The sequence below is a fragment of the Lissotriton helveticus genome, chromosome 8, assembly GCF_964261635.1.
Source record: "Lissotriton helveticus chromosome 8, aLisHel1.1, whole genome shotgun sequence".
NCBI classification, from domain to species: domain Eukaryota; kingdom Metazoa; phylum Chordata; class Amphibia; order Caudata; family Salamandridae; genus Lissotriton; species Lissotriton helveticus.
In genome coordinates, this window is record NC_136069.1 from 1,289,654,697 (window position 1) to 1,289,673,195 (window position 18,499).

Genomic DNA, 18,499 nt, shown 5'->3' on the forward strand with positions numbered 1-18,499 from the left:
AAAAGATTACAGCAGCCTACAAACTGCCAGCAAGCAGTTTCTTCCATGATAGTAAGAGGTACAGAGCAGGAAATTGAGGAGAATAGACAACATGTGGAGAGCTGCTTACGGTAGTATGTTTCTTGTGTTGTCAAGGGCTTGCATTCCGTTCCACAAATGAAACTGAGCATTCTCCCAATGGGGGCATTTCATTAAAGTATTGGAGATGATTTCTGATAAAGAAGTTAAAAGAAAGAATGTCCAGGGGGTATGGGCACTATACCTCTCCAGATTACCAAAATAACGTGATATCTGTGCTGGCAGCGCTTGTCTGTGAGTGTATTGTCAAAAAAGTGACAACATAATTTGCAGTGCTGGTGGATGAAACCAAATATATCTCACATAAAGAGCAGCTGCGTTTTATTATCTGATTTGTTAATGGTGATGGAAATGTTCAGGAGAATACAATAGGGTATTACCAAATGGAGAAGGTATGTGCATCCAGATTTGTTGCCGTCATTGTTGAAGCAGTACAGAAATCTGGCCTTCATTGGAAGAAATGTGTTGCAGGGTGTTAAAATGGAGCATCCGTTATGAGTGGCTGTTTTATTGGTGTCCAAGCAAATATAGGAGAGATTGCATCACAAGCAATTTATATACACTGCCATGCCCATTGCCTAAACCTTCCGTTAGTACAAACAGTAACTAACATACAACCAGTAAAATATTTACTTTCAACATTGCAAGCAGTTTATGTTTTTCTTTCAAAAGTTCACAAAATGACAAAAAGTCCCAGTGAAATGATTAAAGCAGTTCTATAGTCCGAAAAAGACAAACCGATTTACATAAGTCAAAATGCAGTATCATCGGTGCTTTTGAGGTTGTGTACTAAGTGAACAGGTGAACACTTTGTGCTCGTGAAGAAATATTTAAATAGCGCAAGAAAGACAAGTGAAAAACTAATAAAGAATGCTACAGCATATTAGACCGGAATTCAAACCGACGTTATGCATCAATTAATACAATTAATACAGTTAGGAAGAAGTTTATAAAATCATGACATAATTCAGAGTCCACATTTGGCTTGTGCAAGTCAACTGTGTTTTGACCTTCAATCCTGGAGGTCATCATTAGGACATAGCTAACACAACATTTTGTGATAGCAGCCAGCAAGGTTTCATAGGTATGAGGACGGATTCTGTCACGGCATAGGAATCCAAACCTCTGAGCAACAATCATCGGCTCACGTCCTAAACGGAATGGATGGCTGTGCTATGATGGATGCCCACCCACAAATTGGGCTGCGATAGGGGCTCCTCTGGAGTAGAGGGGCATGAGGATGCTCAAGGAAAGGGTCCTAAAGAGGTACCCCAGGGACAGGAAGAAAATCGAGATCTGTGTCACAGGTCCTGTGATAGCACCAAGTGAAAGGTCAAGAAATGTAATTTATTTTATTTCACGGGGGTCCAAAGGCAGGTGATGTCACTTCCTGTGATGTCACCTAGGTCAAAGTTTGTGTGATTTCACTTCCTGTGACTTTTTTGGGGTGAGTCAAAGGGCAGGTGATGTCACTTCCTGTGATGTCATCAGGTCAACGTTCATGTGATGTCTCATCCTGTGACCTCAGGCAGGGACCACATATCATGTGATGTCACTTCCGCTACCCCAGGCATTTTGATGGATCAACGTCCATGTATCAGATAAGGTTCTTTTTAAAAACAAATGTTGTTGCGAGGTCGTGCTGAAGCTCTGGAGGTCTTGGAAGTCCAAACGTTTAGTAAGTCCCACATTTTCAGAGTTTATGGAGCAGCTCATATTAGCCACTACTAAGGCTCTCAAGGACAGCACATGGGACCAGCACTCACTCCAACTGAGGCATCTAACAGCATTCAGTTCATTCAGTCAGGTACAGCTGCTAGTAGACAGTTCTGGAAAAAGGCCTCTTGAACCTTGTCAGTCAGGAGGCATCCATGAGGCCACTGGAGTCCACATGTGAGTCCTGGGTACGAGTGGCAGCAGGTCCAGCCCATCAGATCTGCACACATGTCTCAAATAGCAGGTCAAGTTCTCTTCTCTTCCTTCCTTCACAGGTCTAGAGTATGTTCTAATGAGGTGTGGGTGAGGTGCTAGCTTAGTACACTTCATTAGCTAGTGGGATTGGATGACTTCCGAACACTCTCTGCCAATGAGAAAAATGTTTGCTGGGGCACCTCTTCGCACTTTTGCAACACATTCTCTTTGCTTCACTACAAAATGTCCCACAGGTGTTAAACTGAGGCAAATCCAACATGGCAAATTATTTGTACCCCTGAAGAAAGCTTGTTTGCTTTCCAGGGTGAGTTAAGGGAAATGAACAGTCCCTTTCTCTTTAGCTGCACCAATCTGGTTTTGGGGCCAGCTCTCCCTCCCACTGGGCTGATGCCAAGCTGGCTGCAGAGGACTCAAGGTACAAAAGGCACCTCTTTCCCATGCGTCCCTTTAAACTTAACAAGGAATGGGAAAGCCTCCCCACGGTCGCTTTCAAGTTAGTGAAGTTAGTGGTCTCTCCCCGGTTGTCATTCCTTAGCTGATATCTGCCATATTCCTCACTTCCAGGACTTCCGGAAAAAAGGAGCAGATTCATTGCTTCTGTTCTGGTAGTTTTCACACCTCCTTAAGTGGAAGCACAGGTAGGGCCTTCTGACAGCATAATAATGGAGGGCCAGGCATGTAAAGTGTCACTTTCCAAAATATTTGTTAAAAGTATGACTTCCCCATTGAATTGTATTTTGAATAAACATTCAAATAACTTATTTTAAGTAGTACTGTAGTTTGTCCCAAGCCAGAGATTACTAGGTTCTGATTTTATCCTGAACTCTCTTTTTTGTCATAGGCAAATACAGGCCTTTACAGTGAAAATATTGTTTGACAGCTAGTCTCTGTAAGTACATGTGAACATTAAAATAATGTACCACTTTTAAATACGAGGCATCCTACTTTGTGGTCCTCCATGCTGTTTTGGAGATTACCTATTTAATATAGAATACATCATCCCTGATTTTGTAGTGCATCTCCTAATGGAGAAGGATTTAAAATAGAACACATATCTACAGATGGAGAGTCACAAATGGTTTGCTTTGGGAAACAGTATGAAGCTTTGAAAGTTTACAAAATATTATCAGATGATCTTTGAAAATACATCTTGTGGTAGAAATGGATAACAAATTGCAAGAATTCATTATCTGATAAACACATGCTCATGGAACAAACTCTTTATCATAATGATTAGGTATTTAATGACTGTGCATTGGAGCAAGTCCTCACCTTTGAAACTTTACACACATGGCAATATTGAATACCATATTATCATCCTGCAGGAATTTCGACCGCAGGATATTGAGTTCCATTATTTCGTAATGTAAGGTATACATAGATAAATGTAGATTTGCTATTCTTACCTGAGCATCTTTTTTGCGTATCTTTAAGTTAAGGGTATGTGGGGGTGAGTATAGTTAATTAACAAACATCTAGCATTTGTTGTGTGGAAGAGGCAACAAAAAAAAAGCATGAATTAAGTGGCCTTCAACCTTTATTGATGAGCAATACAGTCTGTTGAAAAAATGTACATACAGCAATGATATAATACTATATGAAAAAGAAGCCACCCATTCAGAAAACAAAAGTATAATTTTTAAATACATGTTATTAATTTGAAATATTACTTTTCTTTGTCTTAATCATGTAATGTTTTAGTACAGTATCTACCTGCAGCTACAGAAATCCAGACACTATGGGGTCGATTCCGATCCGGTAAAAACCGCTCTGAATAGCCGTTCGGAGCGTTTTCCCGTACGAATCGTACCTTGCAACGTCCCCCGTACGTACGACGAAGTACGACTCGTACCAGGAGCTGGACTCCTTACGGATCGTCAAAAGACCGTACGACTCTAATCTACGTACGATTCTCACTCGGAACCCGCTGTACGCGACATCTGTATGGTTCGCGGCTGGTTTATACGACCCAGCAAGTACGATACGTGCCGGGTACGCACCGTACGACCCTTTTTCTACGGGAGCCAAAAACAGCCGTAAAAGCAGAGTTCGCGCCGAAACAGGTACAGAACGGCCCCCCCAGGTATGGTGCATACACCCCATGATCGCAGGGGTATGGTGCGTACCCCTGCGATCATGGGGGGTACGCACCGTACACCAAGCGTACATGGGGTACATACCATACCCCATGTACACTGGGTGTATGGTGCGTACCCCATGTACGCTGGGTGTACAGTGCGTACCCCCCATGATCTCAGGGGTACGCACTGTACCCCTGCGATCATGGGGTGTACACACCATACTGTGTGTATGTGATTGTGTGCTTTTCCGTACGAATCGCCCTTACCTGACGTGGACCGTACAAATCGCGTCCTGATACCCCGGTCCGGATGGTACTTGTCGGGTCATACGGCGTGTATACGAGTCGTACGGAGAGGGCTCCGGATGCGAATTGTACGGACAGATATTTTACCGGATCGGAATCGGCCCCATTGATTGTGTGTTAAATTAACTGGTACAGATGGATTGCTAACTTATCATATATTAGAACACTGGGGTGTTGAAAACTCTAATGAAGACAATAAAGTGGGTCAATGCCAATAATAGCTGGCATAGGCCTCCTGCTCCAACATTCCAAAGTTTCCTTTTCTTATTTTTCCTTTAGATTATGTTACCCCCTGTGAATCATATGTTCTATTAGGCCTATGGTCCTTCTAATGTGAGCTATTCTGGTCATTAAAGGCCCTTTCCCTCGTCACAAGGGCCTATAATTAAGATTCAGGGTCTTTAACAACTGGCCTAGGCCTCTGCAGCAGGCTATAAGGCTATAGGAAGTTTCAGCATACTATCAATTTTTGTTTAATTAGTAAGAGCAAATACTTTTGAGACATATTGATCCTATTTCTCAGATCCTTAATAGAAAGTTGGAACTCTTTCATAATAATATTCTTATATATAGCACAGATTTTTTACATTTTCACAAGGAATTTCAAAAGTACTCTGGAAAATATATAACTTTTATCAATTTCAGGAAATAATTTGATGTTTAAAGTTTAGGAAGAAAGGTGGAAGATTCTACAGATGTAAGAGGGATACTATTATAAGTTGTCAAACAAACCTTTTTTCTTATTTTTTTTTCTTCATAAAGCTTGCTTTTTTCTCCATGGATAAACACCATCATATACACACCCAACTAAGGGGCCTATTATGATCACCAGCCGATCGTCATCTGCCTGTCAAATGTCCCTGCGACACTCCCACCATAATAATATGGCAAGGAGCACCGTGTCGAACGGAAAGACCGTCCGCCGCTTTTCTGCCCGTCGGATTGCCGGCCAGGCAGAAAAGGCAGATAATATATTATGATGTATGCGGAAAAAGGCCTTTCCGTGGCAGCATCGGGCAGGTGGTCTTTGGAATTGGGGGCCCGTTGCGGGCCACCAGTTTATGGGGGGGTGCACTTTGGAGATACCTAGGGTACACCCCTTCATTGGCATACACAAGGTGGCAGGCACCGTGCGATGCCCGCCACATTGTGCATGCCAATGTACAACATGCATATTTGACATTGTGGGGGGTGCTGCTTACAGCACCGCCTGCCGCAATGTGAAATATTCGGGATGCGACCGCCATAATAGGCCTGGTGGGATCGCGGCACCTCTAGCGGTTGGTCCTGTTTACCATTACAAAGTCTGCCCACCATCGTAATGGGGCACTAAATATGGGAATATTCCTCATTGGAGGCTTTTAGGGGGAAGCCTACCAGTTAAGGATAGGTGAATATACACTGATGTTTGTGGCTGTTCTTCTACAGCAGGGTAGCTCACTCAGAAATGTCCACAATCAAGGCCATAACCCTTACTCCTAAATGCAACAAACGTGCTCTGTTTGTGTAATATCTGTACCTTATGGCTGTAAATTTCCACTAATCCTTATACTATGAATGAGGATTAGGAACCTATGATCTCAAAATCTTTTTGCAGATGTTACAAGTTGCATTTTAGATGGGCAAAAATGTTTCATGAATTGGGCATTTAGATCGCTAAAATCATTCAAAATTTACCATCATGATCTTTGAAAAACGATGATCCAGCAAGAATTATTTTGTAACATTTGTTAATGTGCTTCTAATTTATATGCACCTCAATAACTAATATGTGCATATGCATGTTATTTTCCTTAGGCATTGATGTGAACTGTCTTCGCCAGATGAAGATTCAACGACAGACAACTATGATGTCTGATGTCAAAAATCTTGTGGCAACTGGAGGAAGCATCAGTGAGAAAAATGACGAGGGAGTCACATTGGTAAGAGAAAACATAATTTTCAACGCTAGCATCCAACATAGTGAGACTGCACATCCAGGATCACAGTCACTTTTGAATATAAATATTTCACATTTATAATATGATCAATATAGAGAAATCATTATCTCCATTCCTATAGAGCCAGCTATCCTACAAATTAGTACATTTAGGCTGAATGATGTAGCTAAGTGTATCTCAAATTTTATAATACTATTTTATATGAAAGTCATTTTAAATCTGTAAGTTAGATTTGTTTCCAAATTTTAAGATAGTGATCTTCAATCTATAAAGCAGTAAACAATTCTCTTTTGTCTATAGACTGTGTATACTGTGTGGTCAAGCGACAAAAAAGCCGAAGGCACCTGCTGCTGTTTTGTACTGCATTGTGTTTAGTTAAGAGGAACTATAGAGTCCAATATTTTTAAAACTAAGATATTTACCCATATTACAACTTTGGAGCATTTGTACAAACCTAATTCCATGGATGACTATTACCACATTTTTTAATATTTGAAAGTATTTTAAAATAAATGTTATGTATCTTAAGTGTCTAATTTTAATTGTTTATTGTTTTCATGCCACATTTTTGTAAAAATGTACACTATTTAACATCCTTTGAACAAGGCCATGTAAGGCTGAAACGCATCGTGACTGGGCATCACCATCACAATTCTATCGATTAAATAAATAATACACTGCCAACATATGGAGTTTGGAGTATTGGGTGTGCCGAACAGATTTGACCATTTACCATTGCCATACATTTATAAGTTGAAGGCTTGGTTCTACACCTTTAATAGATTACCTCTGTTTGGGGATTCACACAAATTCTTAAACCAATTATCAGAAATCTGCCAAGATTTCCAGTTTCCTGGTGCACACATGCATGCCTTAATTGTGCCAATGTAAATTAATGCAGAAGTGGAATGTAAGGATAGAGTCTATTTACATAAATGTTTTCAATGTTGTTCTCTGCATGGAATCCATTTTATCTTAGAGATCAATCCCTTCAGTGACACCACTTGAAAATATGGGTGTTTCTAGGATTCTTCCACACCCTACATGTGTTTGATACAACATTTTAGAGTACACTACATGTGCATCTACAGTGGGAAAGTGCTATAGGAATATTTATGAATACTTACAGAGTTTCAACTTTGTGGCTGTTTCCAGCATTTACAATGTGTGTGGCTGTTCCCTGATTTCCCAATATTTACTCCTTCTTGTCCCAGTCCCTTTGAAAGACTTACTCTGCCACATGTTTATAATAGTTATAATATCGAGAAATGTGAGTATCTCAGAATGGTAGCACGTCTTGTTTCAGATTCTGAATCTGTCATTTGCAAGAACACATAACTTTCTAGAGGGCCAAAATAGTTTTGTAACTCACTGACAACCATTTATTCTAGTATCACATCTAAAAATGAACGCATAGAGGACAGCGTTAATTTACATGGGGATTATTGAGCACTCTGTAAAACGTCTGGTTATTAATCCCTTTGTAAAGAGACATTCATTATAAAAGCAACATTCTTCTAAAAAGTACTTTGCACTGCAAAAATAGCTGTCCTATACAGTCAGCAGTAAGTTTACCTTTTTAAAAAAAAATCTTTTTATTAAAGGTAAATAACAACAAGGCAAAAAAATCAGTACAATAGGATATAGTCCGAAAGAGGAAGGAAAAGCAAAAAATCATACAGTGAAGTTTATAAATTATATCAGGGAGAGGACGCAGGGGAGAGAGGAGCTCCAAGGCAATGAATCAGTCCACATTACGGGAATGGTGGGCCAGAGGGAAAGCTGGACTTCAGGGACATCCGGAAGAGGAGGAGTGCAAGTATCCCCACGGTAAGTGTTCCAATGACCCCTTACCTTACCCCACTTCCTGGGTCACCCCCGCGCCACATAAACCGTCTTCTCCCTAAACATGCACCAATCCATGTTTTCCATCCAGGCCTCAACCATGGGTGGCCTCTGGGAGCCCCACAGCTGTGCTAAGTCTCTCTTAGCAACCATATTTCCCAGGGTTGCCCATTGTGTCTGTGCGACATTATAATCAGTTGGTTCCCAGACATTCAGAAGACAACGTCTATTTATTTTTTTTAAGAAGCTTATAAAGCGCGCAGCTACCCCCGTCGGGGGTGTCCCGGCGCTGCAGATTGCAAGCTAGAAAGAAATGAGAGGCTATGAGAAGGTGAACAACCAAGTTTTGAGTTTGCTTCGGAACACAGGCTCCAAATCAATTAACCTAAGATCCAGTGGGAAGCTGTTCCAAAGTTTAGCTGTGACTACTCCGAACGCTCTGCCCCCGCTCCTGGCACGACGAAATCTGGGAACCACCAGGAGGCGTAGGCTGCTCGATCTCAGAGATCTAACAGACTGAGATAGTTTAAGTCTCTTTCTCAAATATCCAGGGCCTAACCCGTTGAGAGCACGGAAGGCCAGGATCAAAGCTTTGAACTGGATGCGGCGGGCAATGGGAAGCCAGTGTAGTTTTTTCCGGTAAGAGGTAACCAAGTGACGGAAAGGAATATTGCCAATCAGCCTCGCGGCAGCATTTTGAACAATTTGTAAACGTTCAATTTGGTAAAGGGGAGCGCCCGCATAAAGACTGTTGGCATAATCTAAATGCGACGTGATCAGGGCATGAACAATGGTCTTGCGGGAATCCAAAGGGAGGTAAGGGAAGATCTTCCTGATCATGCGTAGTTTGCCGAAGCAAGCTGAAGTGACCTTGTTGATCTGAGATTTACAGGACAAAGCATTATCAAATTGGAAGCCCACGTTTCGAGCCGTTTGGACTGGGACCGGAGGGGGATTCAGTACCGTTGGCCACCACTGAAGAGCAGGCAGTGCAGTTTTTTGATTAAAAAAATAAAACCTCAGTTTTGTCGGTATTCAATACTAGGTGGTTAGAGGCCATCCAGGAGCAGATATTACTGAGGCAGTGGCGGAAATTGATGAAATTGGAGTCAGAGTGATCTCTAAATGAAAATACAAGCTGAGTATCATCAGCGTAAGAGATCACTCTGACCCCCCAAGATTCAACCACTGTGACCAACGGGCCTAGATAGACAATAAAAAATAGAGGGCTCAGAGCAGAGCCCTGAGGCATTCCGCAAAAGAGAGGTTTTCCCTCAGATTCAAAGGGCCGGAGAAATACCTTCTGAGTCCGCCCTGTGAGGAATGATCTAACGATTCCCAGCTGCCCTAGACGGTCCAGTAGTGTTTCGTGGGACACTGTGTCGAAAGCGGCGGACAGGTCGAGGAGGACCAACATGGCCTCCTCGCCCCTGTCCACGCACTCACGAATAGTCTCCGAAACCTCTAATAGCGCAGTCTCGGTGCTATAGCCGGTTCTAAATCCCGACTGCGAGTCATGTAGCAACTGGTTGGCTTCTAAATAGTCTGCCAGTTGCCTCTGAGCCGCCTTCTCCAGGATTTTTGCTGGCTTTGGGAGAAGGGAAATCGGACGGTAGTTACAGAATTGTAAGGGATCCGCATCTGTTTTTTTTAGGATTGGGACTAGCATTGCCTGTTTCCATGCCAAGGGAAATTGACCCGAACGTAACAAGGAATTCCAGATGGAGAGGAGAGGGCTGAGTAGTACCTGGACAAGATTGCCCATCACCTTAGCGGGAGCTGGATCAAGCGGTGACCCTGATTTGCCTTGGATAAGTAGCTTTGTGGCAATCTCAGGAGTAAGCTCTTTGAAAGAATTCAACGAACCTTTCTGAGAGTCGGTATCACCGGTCGAAAGGGAGACAGGAACTGATTCAAATGAGGAGGTTAAGTTAATAATTGTATCCTGAAAAAAGTCAGATAGCCCATTGCAAAGAGCCTGGCTAGGAGAACTCTGAGAAGTCATGGCAGGAGGGTTGACAAAGTCCTTCACTATCTTAAAAAGGACTTTAGTGGAATTCACTGCCTTCTTGATTTGCTGGGTATAAAAGTCTCTCATCGTGGACCGTTTTAATTTTTGAAATTTGTTCAGGGCAGTCTTGTAAATTGCTTTAGACTCAGCATCATAGGTCTGCCGCCATTTACGTTCTAGCTGTTAACAGCGGCTCTTTTCCTCTCTCAAAGCAGGGGAAAACCAAGGGGCAGAAGGCCTAGATCTAGTAGAGGTAATAGGGTTCAATGGGGAGATGCCGTCAATCGCAGCTAGAAGAGCGGAGTTGTATTTCGACACCTCCTCATTAAGGTCCCTGAAAAGAGGATTAAACTGATAGGAAAAACGAGAATCAACGGCGTCACAAGTGACTTTGTGCCATTTTCTTCCTGTCTCCCCATTCAGAGTTAAGGGTAAGGGGAGTGAAGGGGTGGTAAGATCGAAAGGAAGAAGGAAATGGTCCGACCAGGTAAGGGGAAGTGAGGGGAGGGTGGAGATACCAGGATGATTAGAGAATATCAGGTCGAGAGTATGTCCTGCTATGTGAGTCGGACCCTGGACTAATTGGGACAAAGTTAGTCCTTGCAAGGTCTCAATTAGATGAGAAGCTTGTGAACAAGAAGGGTTGTCAGCATGTAGGTTGAAGTCTCCTAATACAGTGAAAGAAGCGTGTCTGAGGGAAAAATCGGCGATCATGTGCAACAGAGTGGCTAATGAAGACGTTGAAGCGTTAGGGGGGTTATATACCAAAATACCGGCTAGAATAGTGGTAGCCGAATCCGAGATCGTAAAGTACATGGCTTCAATAAGCCCTATATTGGTGAGTTTCTTAACGGTCAAATTAAGATGTGACTTTAAAATAATGGCAAGACCCCCCCCAGTTTTAGCATTGTCGCGATTGATACCCACCAATCGGTACCCAGAGGGAGTGGTCAAATGTATATCAGGATTGGATGTATCTTTAATCCAAGTTTCGGTGAGAAATAAGATGTCCCAGGCATAGGTATCAAGTGACAACCATATCTCGCTAGCGTGACGAGGCAGGGAGCGACAGTTGATAAGAGCAGCCTTTATCATCCGAGGGCAGTTCTGGGATTTATCAAACTTCAAGGATTGAGGGCGACGATTCAACAACGGGGTAAGAGTAAACTCGCAACGTGGGCATTTGAATGGAAGGCCCTCTAGGCTTAGTGGGCAGCAGCAGACAGCTGGAGAGCAAATACCTTGTCTAATCTGCAGGAGCTGAGAGCTTGACCAGCAGCTCTTTGTAGTCAAAGTGACAGGGGGACCGGCGCTAGGCGCAGGCCATGCGGGACGGGCGCAGACGGGCTTGCCTTCGGCGCGCCATCGGCGAGCCCGCCCGCTGCGCGGACGGGAAGTCCCCTTGTTTATATCCATGCAGGAGGAGGGTGGGAGGCGTCCAAGAGCTGGACCGCTACCCTGCCTCCCCCTAAGATGGCGGATGAGCCCTCTGACCCCGGCGTCAGCGCTTCAATCGGCTGCGCCGGGAGGGAGAACCAAATGTCAAGAGCCCTGGAGCGATGTTAATCTCGTCCAGGAGGAGCAGCAAAGTAGGTAGGTAGCATAAATAAAAATGCACAGATTAAAATATTTACAGCTTTAAAATCGCGCTAAGCTCCGCCAAATATAGCAATTGTGAGGGATAGAAGAGAGACGCCCCCGGCTTCCGCCTCAGGGGAAAGTAGCGAGTAGTCTAGCCTCAGGTTGTAGAGCAACACCAGTAGCCTCCCCCATCTTATTATGCACCCCGATCCAGAAGGCAGCCACCACGGGGCACTCCCAAATTATATGCAAAAAAGTCCCGAGCAACCCCCAACCATGCTTACAAAGACCATCTGTAGAGTAACCCATTCTAATCAAGAGGGGACCAGTCACATAGACTCTGTGTAGAATTTTAAGTTGCACCAACCGGAGACGGGCCGGGATCGCGACATCCTTACGAGAAGAAATCGCGGATTGCCAGTCCTCGTCGTCTAATTCAAGACCGTCTCGGGTCCAAATGGCTCGGAGGAGCACTAACAGGTCAGTTCTACCATTGATTTTTTTTTATATATCAAAGAGATAGTGCTATCCGACACATGACCATCTAGTATTCTATCCTCTAACGGAGAGGATTCCGGGATACTAGTACTCTCAGGAAAGACCGACCGCAAAGCATGATGGACCTGGGCATATCGAAAATATTCCATCTTACTAAGTTGGAACTCTACTTGCAATTCCTCAAAAGTTTAAAACTTGCCTTTGACCCAGAAGTCACTCACCTTACTGATCCCAATCATATATCATTTCTCAAATCCTTTCGATTTCCACAAGCTACCCAGCCTCTCGGAAGCGAAAAGCGGGGTCGCCCGGGTCAGTCGACCTTTCCAACCCATCGCACTGTTTGCGCAGTTCCATATCCGTACTGCAATCTTTGTGGGTCCCGAGAGTCTCCCGTCATCCAGTCTGGAGTAAAGCGCTCCATAATAATCTCCCCCCGGCAACAACCACCTATCGATTGCAAAAGCGGGGTTGAACCCGGGGCCATATATACCATGATTAATGGCCCCCAATTGAGACGCCCAGTAATATCGCTTAATGTCGGGGAGAGCAATACCGCCATAGTACCATGGTAGCGTCAGCTTTCCCGAGGGCGTTACGCGAACGCCCGTCCCAAATCAACTTCCTCTGGAGACTCTCAATAGCCCGAAAATAATTTGCGGGGATTACATCAAAGGTATTGTGAAGAGCATATAGAAAGCGTGGCAATGACATCATCTTAAAAAGCGCCGCACGGCCGAGTGGCGAAAGCGGTAGTTTGCGCCAGCGCACCACATCCAGTTTCAACTGGTTCAACGGTGGGAGCAAATTCTGTTCGTATCGGACAGTCGGGTTCAGCGACACGTATATCCCAAGATACTTAAAACCCGCGTGTGCAACCTGGATGGGACAATCGCGTGGCAAAAGAGGGACTTCACCCGAAAGGACATATAAATAAGATTTAGTCCAGTTAATTACTAAGCCGGAATTTTTACCAAAAGATGTAAGGACATCAAACAAAACTATTAACGACTTTCGGGGCGACGTCAATTGCAACAGTATATCGTCTGCATTGAGTGAAATCCGGTCTTCAAAGTCTGGGGCACACTGAATACCCTTCATTGATGGTTCCCATCTAATCCATGCAGCGAGGGGCTCAAGAGCAAGGGCAAACAAGAGTGGAGACAATGGACAACCCTGTCTTGTACCTCTTCCAAGAACGAAAGGCGTGGAAACCTGACCATTTACCACCACCTGAGCCAATGGATCTTCATAAAGAAGCCTGACCCAGCTAATAAAGCCAGGACCAAAACCAAACTTAGCCAGTACGGCCCACAAATATGGCCACTCAACAGTATCAAAGGCCATCGTGGCGTCTAAGGAGGCCAAGATGGCCGGCTCACGCAACGACGAAGTCCTCGCGAGAACGCCATGCAACCGTCGCAGATTCTTAGCCGTATTCCGATGAGGAATGAAGCCGGATTGGTCCGGATGAACCAAGTCACCAATCACCTTAATTATATGATTAGCTAACAATTTAGTAAGGATTTTGGGCTCTGCATTAAGGAGTGATATCGGCCTATAAGAGGCACTGCGGTCCCTTGGCTTCCCTTCCTTGTGAATCACCACTATGGTCGCAAGACGCTGATCACGGGGAAGAAAGCCCATGTCCCGTGATTCCAAGAACATGTCGCGAAGATACGGCGCTACTGTATCTGGGCACAGTTTATAAAGTTCAATTGGGAGACCATTAGGGCCCATCGCTTTTCCCGAACGAATGAAGCGTATAGCGAGAGCCACTTCGTCTGCGGTTATTACTGCATCCAGCAACTCTTTATTGGAGTCAGATAAACTGGGAAGTGCTATATCTCGCAACAAGAAATGGGAGTCTTCCTACATCCTCCCTCACTTTTTTTTTACATTTTTAACCCTCTTTTTACCCCCCATGCCCACTGCTCCCACCCTACCCCCCCTCTGGCTCCCTCCCCCTCCCCCCCTTTAATGGCAAATAGGTCCATAAGACCTATGTGTAGCCGCAAGAGCTCGTGGGGATCGCTCCTCTCTCCCCGCTTCACCCATCACCCTATAGAGTGTATGTCCCCCCTCTATGTCTTCCACTTGTATATTTCGCTATTTTGCGTGTGGTGCCCCCTTAACAATAATTTAAACAACAGTATTACAAGGTCTAACATCTTCCTCTAGCCATGCATACCCCCCGCGTGCACTCTTTCCAACTCCCTGGAGTTTAACAGTTCTATATTTCTCAGCCCCCTTTCTGTGATTTGATCTCCTCCAAGAATTGTTGAGCCTTAATCTCAGACAAGAAGATATTTGTTCTACCCCTTGTAACCACTTTTAGCCTTGCAGGAAATAGCAGAAACGCCTCAGAGCCTAAGGCCTGAAAGGGTTTAATAAACTGTCTAAGTCTCCATCTTCTCTCCACCGTCACGTGGCAGAAGTCTGGCCTGGCAAAGAAGGTGATTCCCTCCAAGGATCTTTTCTTGTCAGGTCTGGCCTTGTCCATTATTTCCTCCCTGAGCAGGTAATTTCCAACATAGATCAAGATAGCCCTAGGCAGTGCATGTTGAGCTGCCTGCCCCTCGCCGCCTCGACCTTTTCTGATGGTAAAGGGAAATCTGTGGGCTCGTTGAATCTCTCTTTCCCACTCCCACTGTGATTCGGGGAAAGCTCCTCTTAGCAGGTTAACAATAAAGTGCATAATGTCATCCTTCTCCGCTCCTTCCGCCACACCCAAAATAAGAATGTTATTCCGCCTCTGGCGGTTTTCGAAGTCCTCCAGCTTCCATTGCAGATCGCCCGTCAATTTTTCCTGCTCCAATTTGAAGTCCTGCCACCCCCTGACATCATCCTCTAGCTTCCCAGTTCGCTCCTCGACCTCAGTCACTCTCTCGACGACACCTTCATAAAGCTTGTTAACCTTCCTGAGGGTATTCTGAATCTTTTTTGTGGCTTGCCTAGCCCTTCGGCTTTCTGTCCTTGCTTCTCCTTGCATCTGTTTGAGCGTGGAGCATATCATGTCAAAAGGGGCCTGATAGTGCACTGGCATGGGGGTATTGTCTAAAGACTGAAAATTGCCTTCCTCTAGGTAGGTCTGCGAGGTTGCAGAGTAGTCCCAGTCTAACTTCTTCCCTCCTGCCAAGGGTGCTTCCAATACTCCTCCATGCCTTCTACCCTTTATCCTTCTCTTTTTCTGCGTAGTTTCTTTCATTGATAGGTTTGAACCAGAGCTTGTTTCTCCTTCTACCTCCCCCTCTTCTGACGTGACATCACTTGACTGGGTAGTATCAGTTTCTTCATTAACTGAGTAGAAGCATTCCCCTTCTACTGAGGCTCCCTCTTTTTTCCCCCCCAAACCCAAGGTTTCTTCTACAGTCAGTGAAACACTTTTTTCTGCTATATTGGTTTTGCTGGCCTCATTGTTTATCTCTTTATCTCTTTTGCTGCTTATTTCAGCTTCTAATTGGATTAGCGCCTCCATCATGTCTGCACTTCCCGCTGCCCCGGGACTGTATGGCCCCCCGCCTATGTCTGATGTTAAAGGGCTATTACTCGGCTCTTCGATCACCTTCACTCCGCTGTTGCTGCTCTGCTTTACCTTAGGAGCCACGGCTTCAGTGTTACCTCCACCTCCGCCGCCGCCGCAGCTACTGGTAAGAGTTCCTGCCGAGTCTCGGGGTTGCCTAGCGACCGCTGCCTCCGCTGCCTCCGCGCCGGGAGCGTCTGCTGTTGCGTCCTCGAGGACGTCTCTGCTCACGGTAAGCTCCGTGTCCGGCTGGGAGCCTCTCCTGGGGGAAAACGCTTCTAGCAAGGTAGGCTGCCTTAGTGCCGCTTCTTTCCCTTTGGTTGAGCCCTGTCTTGCGTTTGTAGCAGTGTCTTCGGCGGGGTGACCCGAATCTTGCCCAAGCCGGGGACGATCATTTCTTCCTGCTGGCGCTGGCACTGTAACAAGTTTTGGACGTACCTCTGCCTTCTCAGTTTTCCCCGTTTTTTCGACTCTCTTCCCCTTTTGAACCGGGGGTATTACTTTCCGTATAGCACCAGGTCCCCGCTGTTGTAATCCCGGGGGTACATCATTTCCACTCCCTTTTGCGGATACATGGTCGCCTCTGCCACTCACTCCTTGCAGTTTTGTTGGCGTATCCTGTGGCGCATTCGGTTTTTCCTTGTCTTTATCTTTGTCCGTCTTGGTTACTCATGCCGGCATCCTCAACAGTTGTGCACAAAGCTCTGCCCTCCACTCGGTTAGTTTCAGCAATATCCGACTGAGTTGTGCTTTAGTTACAGGATACGTTGAATGAACCCTGAACAGACCTGCCTGCAACCAGCTTTTCAGCTCCATAAGGGGATATGTAACCCTATTCAAAGGCCATCAGGGTGTCCTGGGGAGAGAGAGCTGGAGCGACTGCTCACCACAACCTCACGGCGGCCATCTTGCCCCCTGTGAGGGAGGATGGAAGAAGGAGCACAGGAAAGCACATTTCACAGTACAGGGAATTCACATTTGTCAGTATGTATTAGCCAGAAGGATGGGGATACATGATAACTGTTGGACTCATCATCAAAGCAAAGTGTCAGATTGGATAGGTTATGCAGAGCTGGGCAAAACTTATGATATATTTTAATGTATTGTAGGATTGCAACTATTAACATCTGTGGTCTCAACGACTCGGGGAAAAGATTGAGAGTGGCGGCACTACTTAGGACTCTTAAGTTGGATTTGGTTTGCCTCCAAGAGACGCATGTTGAAGCTTCTAAGGGTTATCTTATGGACCAATTAGCGTTCTCGGTATTGGCAAATACTAAGCAAGGGACGAGGCATAGAGGGGTGGCGGTACTAGGAAGACCTACTGACGTAGAGGTAATAAGGAAATCGGAGGATCAATGGGGAAGGTGGGTAATATTGGAAATAAAATTTAAGGGAGGAAAATGTACCATAGTTTCTGTGTATGGTTCAACAGAAGATGATCCTGATCTTTTCCAATTTTTAGATACTGAGTTGGCACTATGGCCCGAGCCAATCATATGCTGTGGAGACTTTAATATTCATGATCCCAGTAGCTCATTTGTCCAGACGGGGAGGGTATATGCAGGGAGAAAAAAGAGAACCCATAGGGCACTGTCAGATATGGTGTCAAATAATTCCTTAGTGGATCCATGGGTTAAGCTGTACCCAGGTATAGATGGAAGTACATTCTACTCGGCCCCCCACAAAGTACTTGTTAGACTGGACTACTTCTTGATTTCATCCCCCTTGTTATCAGAAGCACAAATAGAAAAACAACCTCGAATTGTTTCGGATCATAGTCCTCTGATTCTAACCGTTAGATTGGGCCAGGCACGCCAAAAAGCTATGCAGTGGACATTCGATAGAGCCCTTTTGAAGGATGAAGACTATAGGGCTTATATGACAGAATGGATTAGGGCCTACTGGGAGATTAATAAAGGTACGGCCCCTGTGGGAGTGGTGTGGGATGCCTTTAAGGCTGGGGCACGAGGTGAGACAATGAGCTATGTGTTTTCAGCCCAGAAAAGGATACGACTCAAAATTAACGAAGTATATCAAAAGCTGATAAGAGTTGAGGAGAAATTGGCGCAGGATTTAAAAAACAGGGCACCAATAGAAGAACACCTGCTAAACAAAGTGGCTCATAGAGCGGAGGCGGCGGAAAGTATCTAAAAAAAAGCAGCAGAAAACTACCTAACTAAGAGGGAAGCCGCTTACGAGTTTAGCGAGAAGGTAGGCCACTTATTAGCAGTACGCACCAGACAGAGACTAGCAGCATCAGACATTGCGGAGATTATAGATAAGAATGGAATTATGGTCACTGAAACAACTGAAGTAAGGGAAGTGTTTAGGCAATTTTACGAATAATTATATACGAGAGGTAGTGCAGGAACAACTAGTGAAGTTGGAAGTTATTTAAGCGATATTATCCTTCCGGGGGTATCTGAGGAAGAAAAGGTTAGGTTGGACTCCCCTTTTACTTTGGAGGAATTTCTTACAGCATTATGCATGTTACCTTCGGGCAAAGCAGCTGGCCCAGACCAGCTCCCGGCGGAGTTTTATAAAGTATTCTATCAAATTGTGGGAACTGAAATGTTTAATGTCATGCTGGAGGCGCAGAAGGGGGATAAGATACCCGAGTCATGGGGGGAAGCAGATATCATTGTTATCTTAAAAAAAGGGAAAAATTCGACACTCCCAGGGTCATATAGGCCTATTACACT

At 44.8% G+C, this 18,499-nt stretch overlaps 1 protein-coding gene across 1 annotated transcript in view; it reads left to right on the top strand.

Moving 5' to 3' along the window:
- Positions 1-18,499, top strand: part of MYO16 (myosin XVI) — a 2,830,569-nt gene that overhangs the window by 709,288 nt on the left and 2,102,782 nt on the right. Inside the window, exon 6 of the mRNA XM_078658257.1 lies at positions 6,194-6,318. Within this exon, the coding sequence (XP_078514383.1) occupies positions 6,194-6,318 (125 nt within the window). The remainder of the gene's footprint in view (positions 1-6,193; positions 6,319-18,499) is intronic.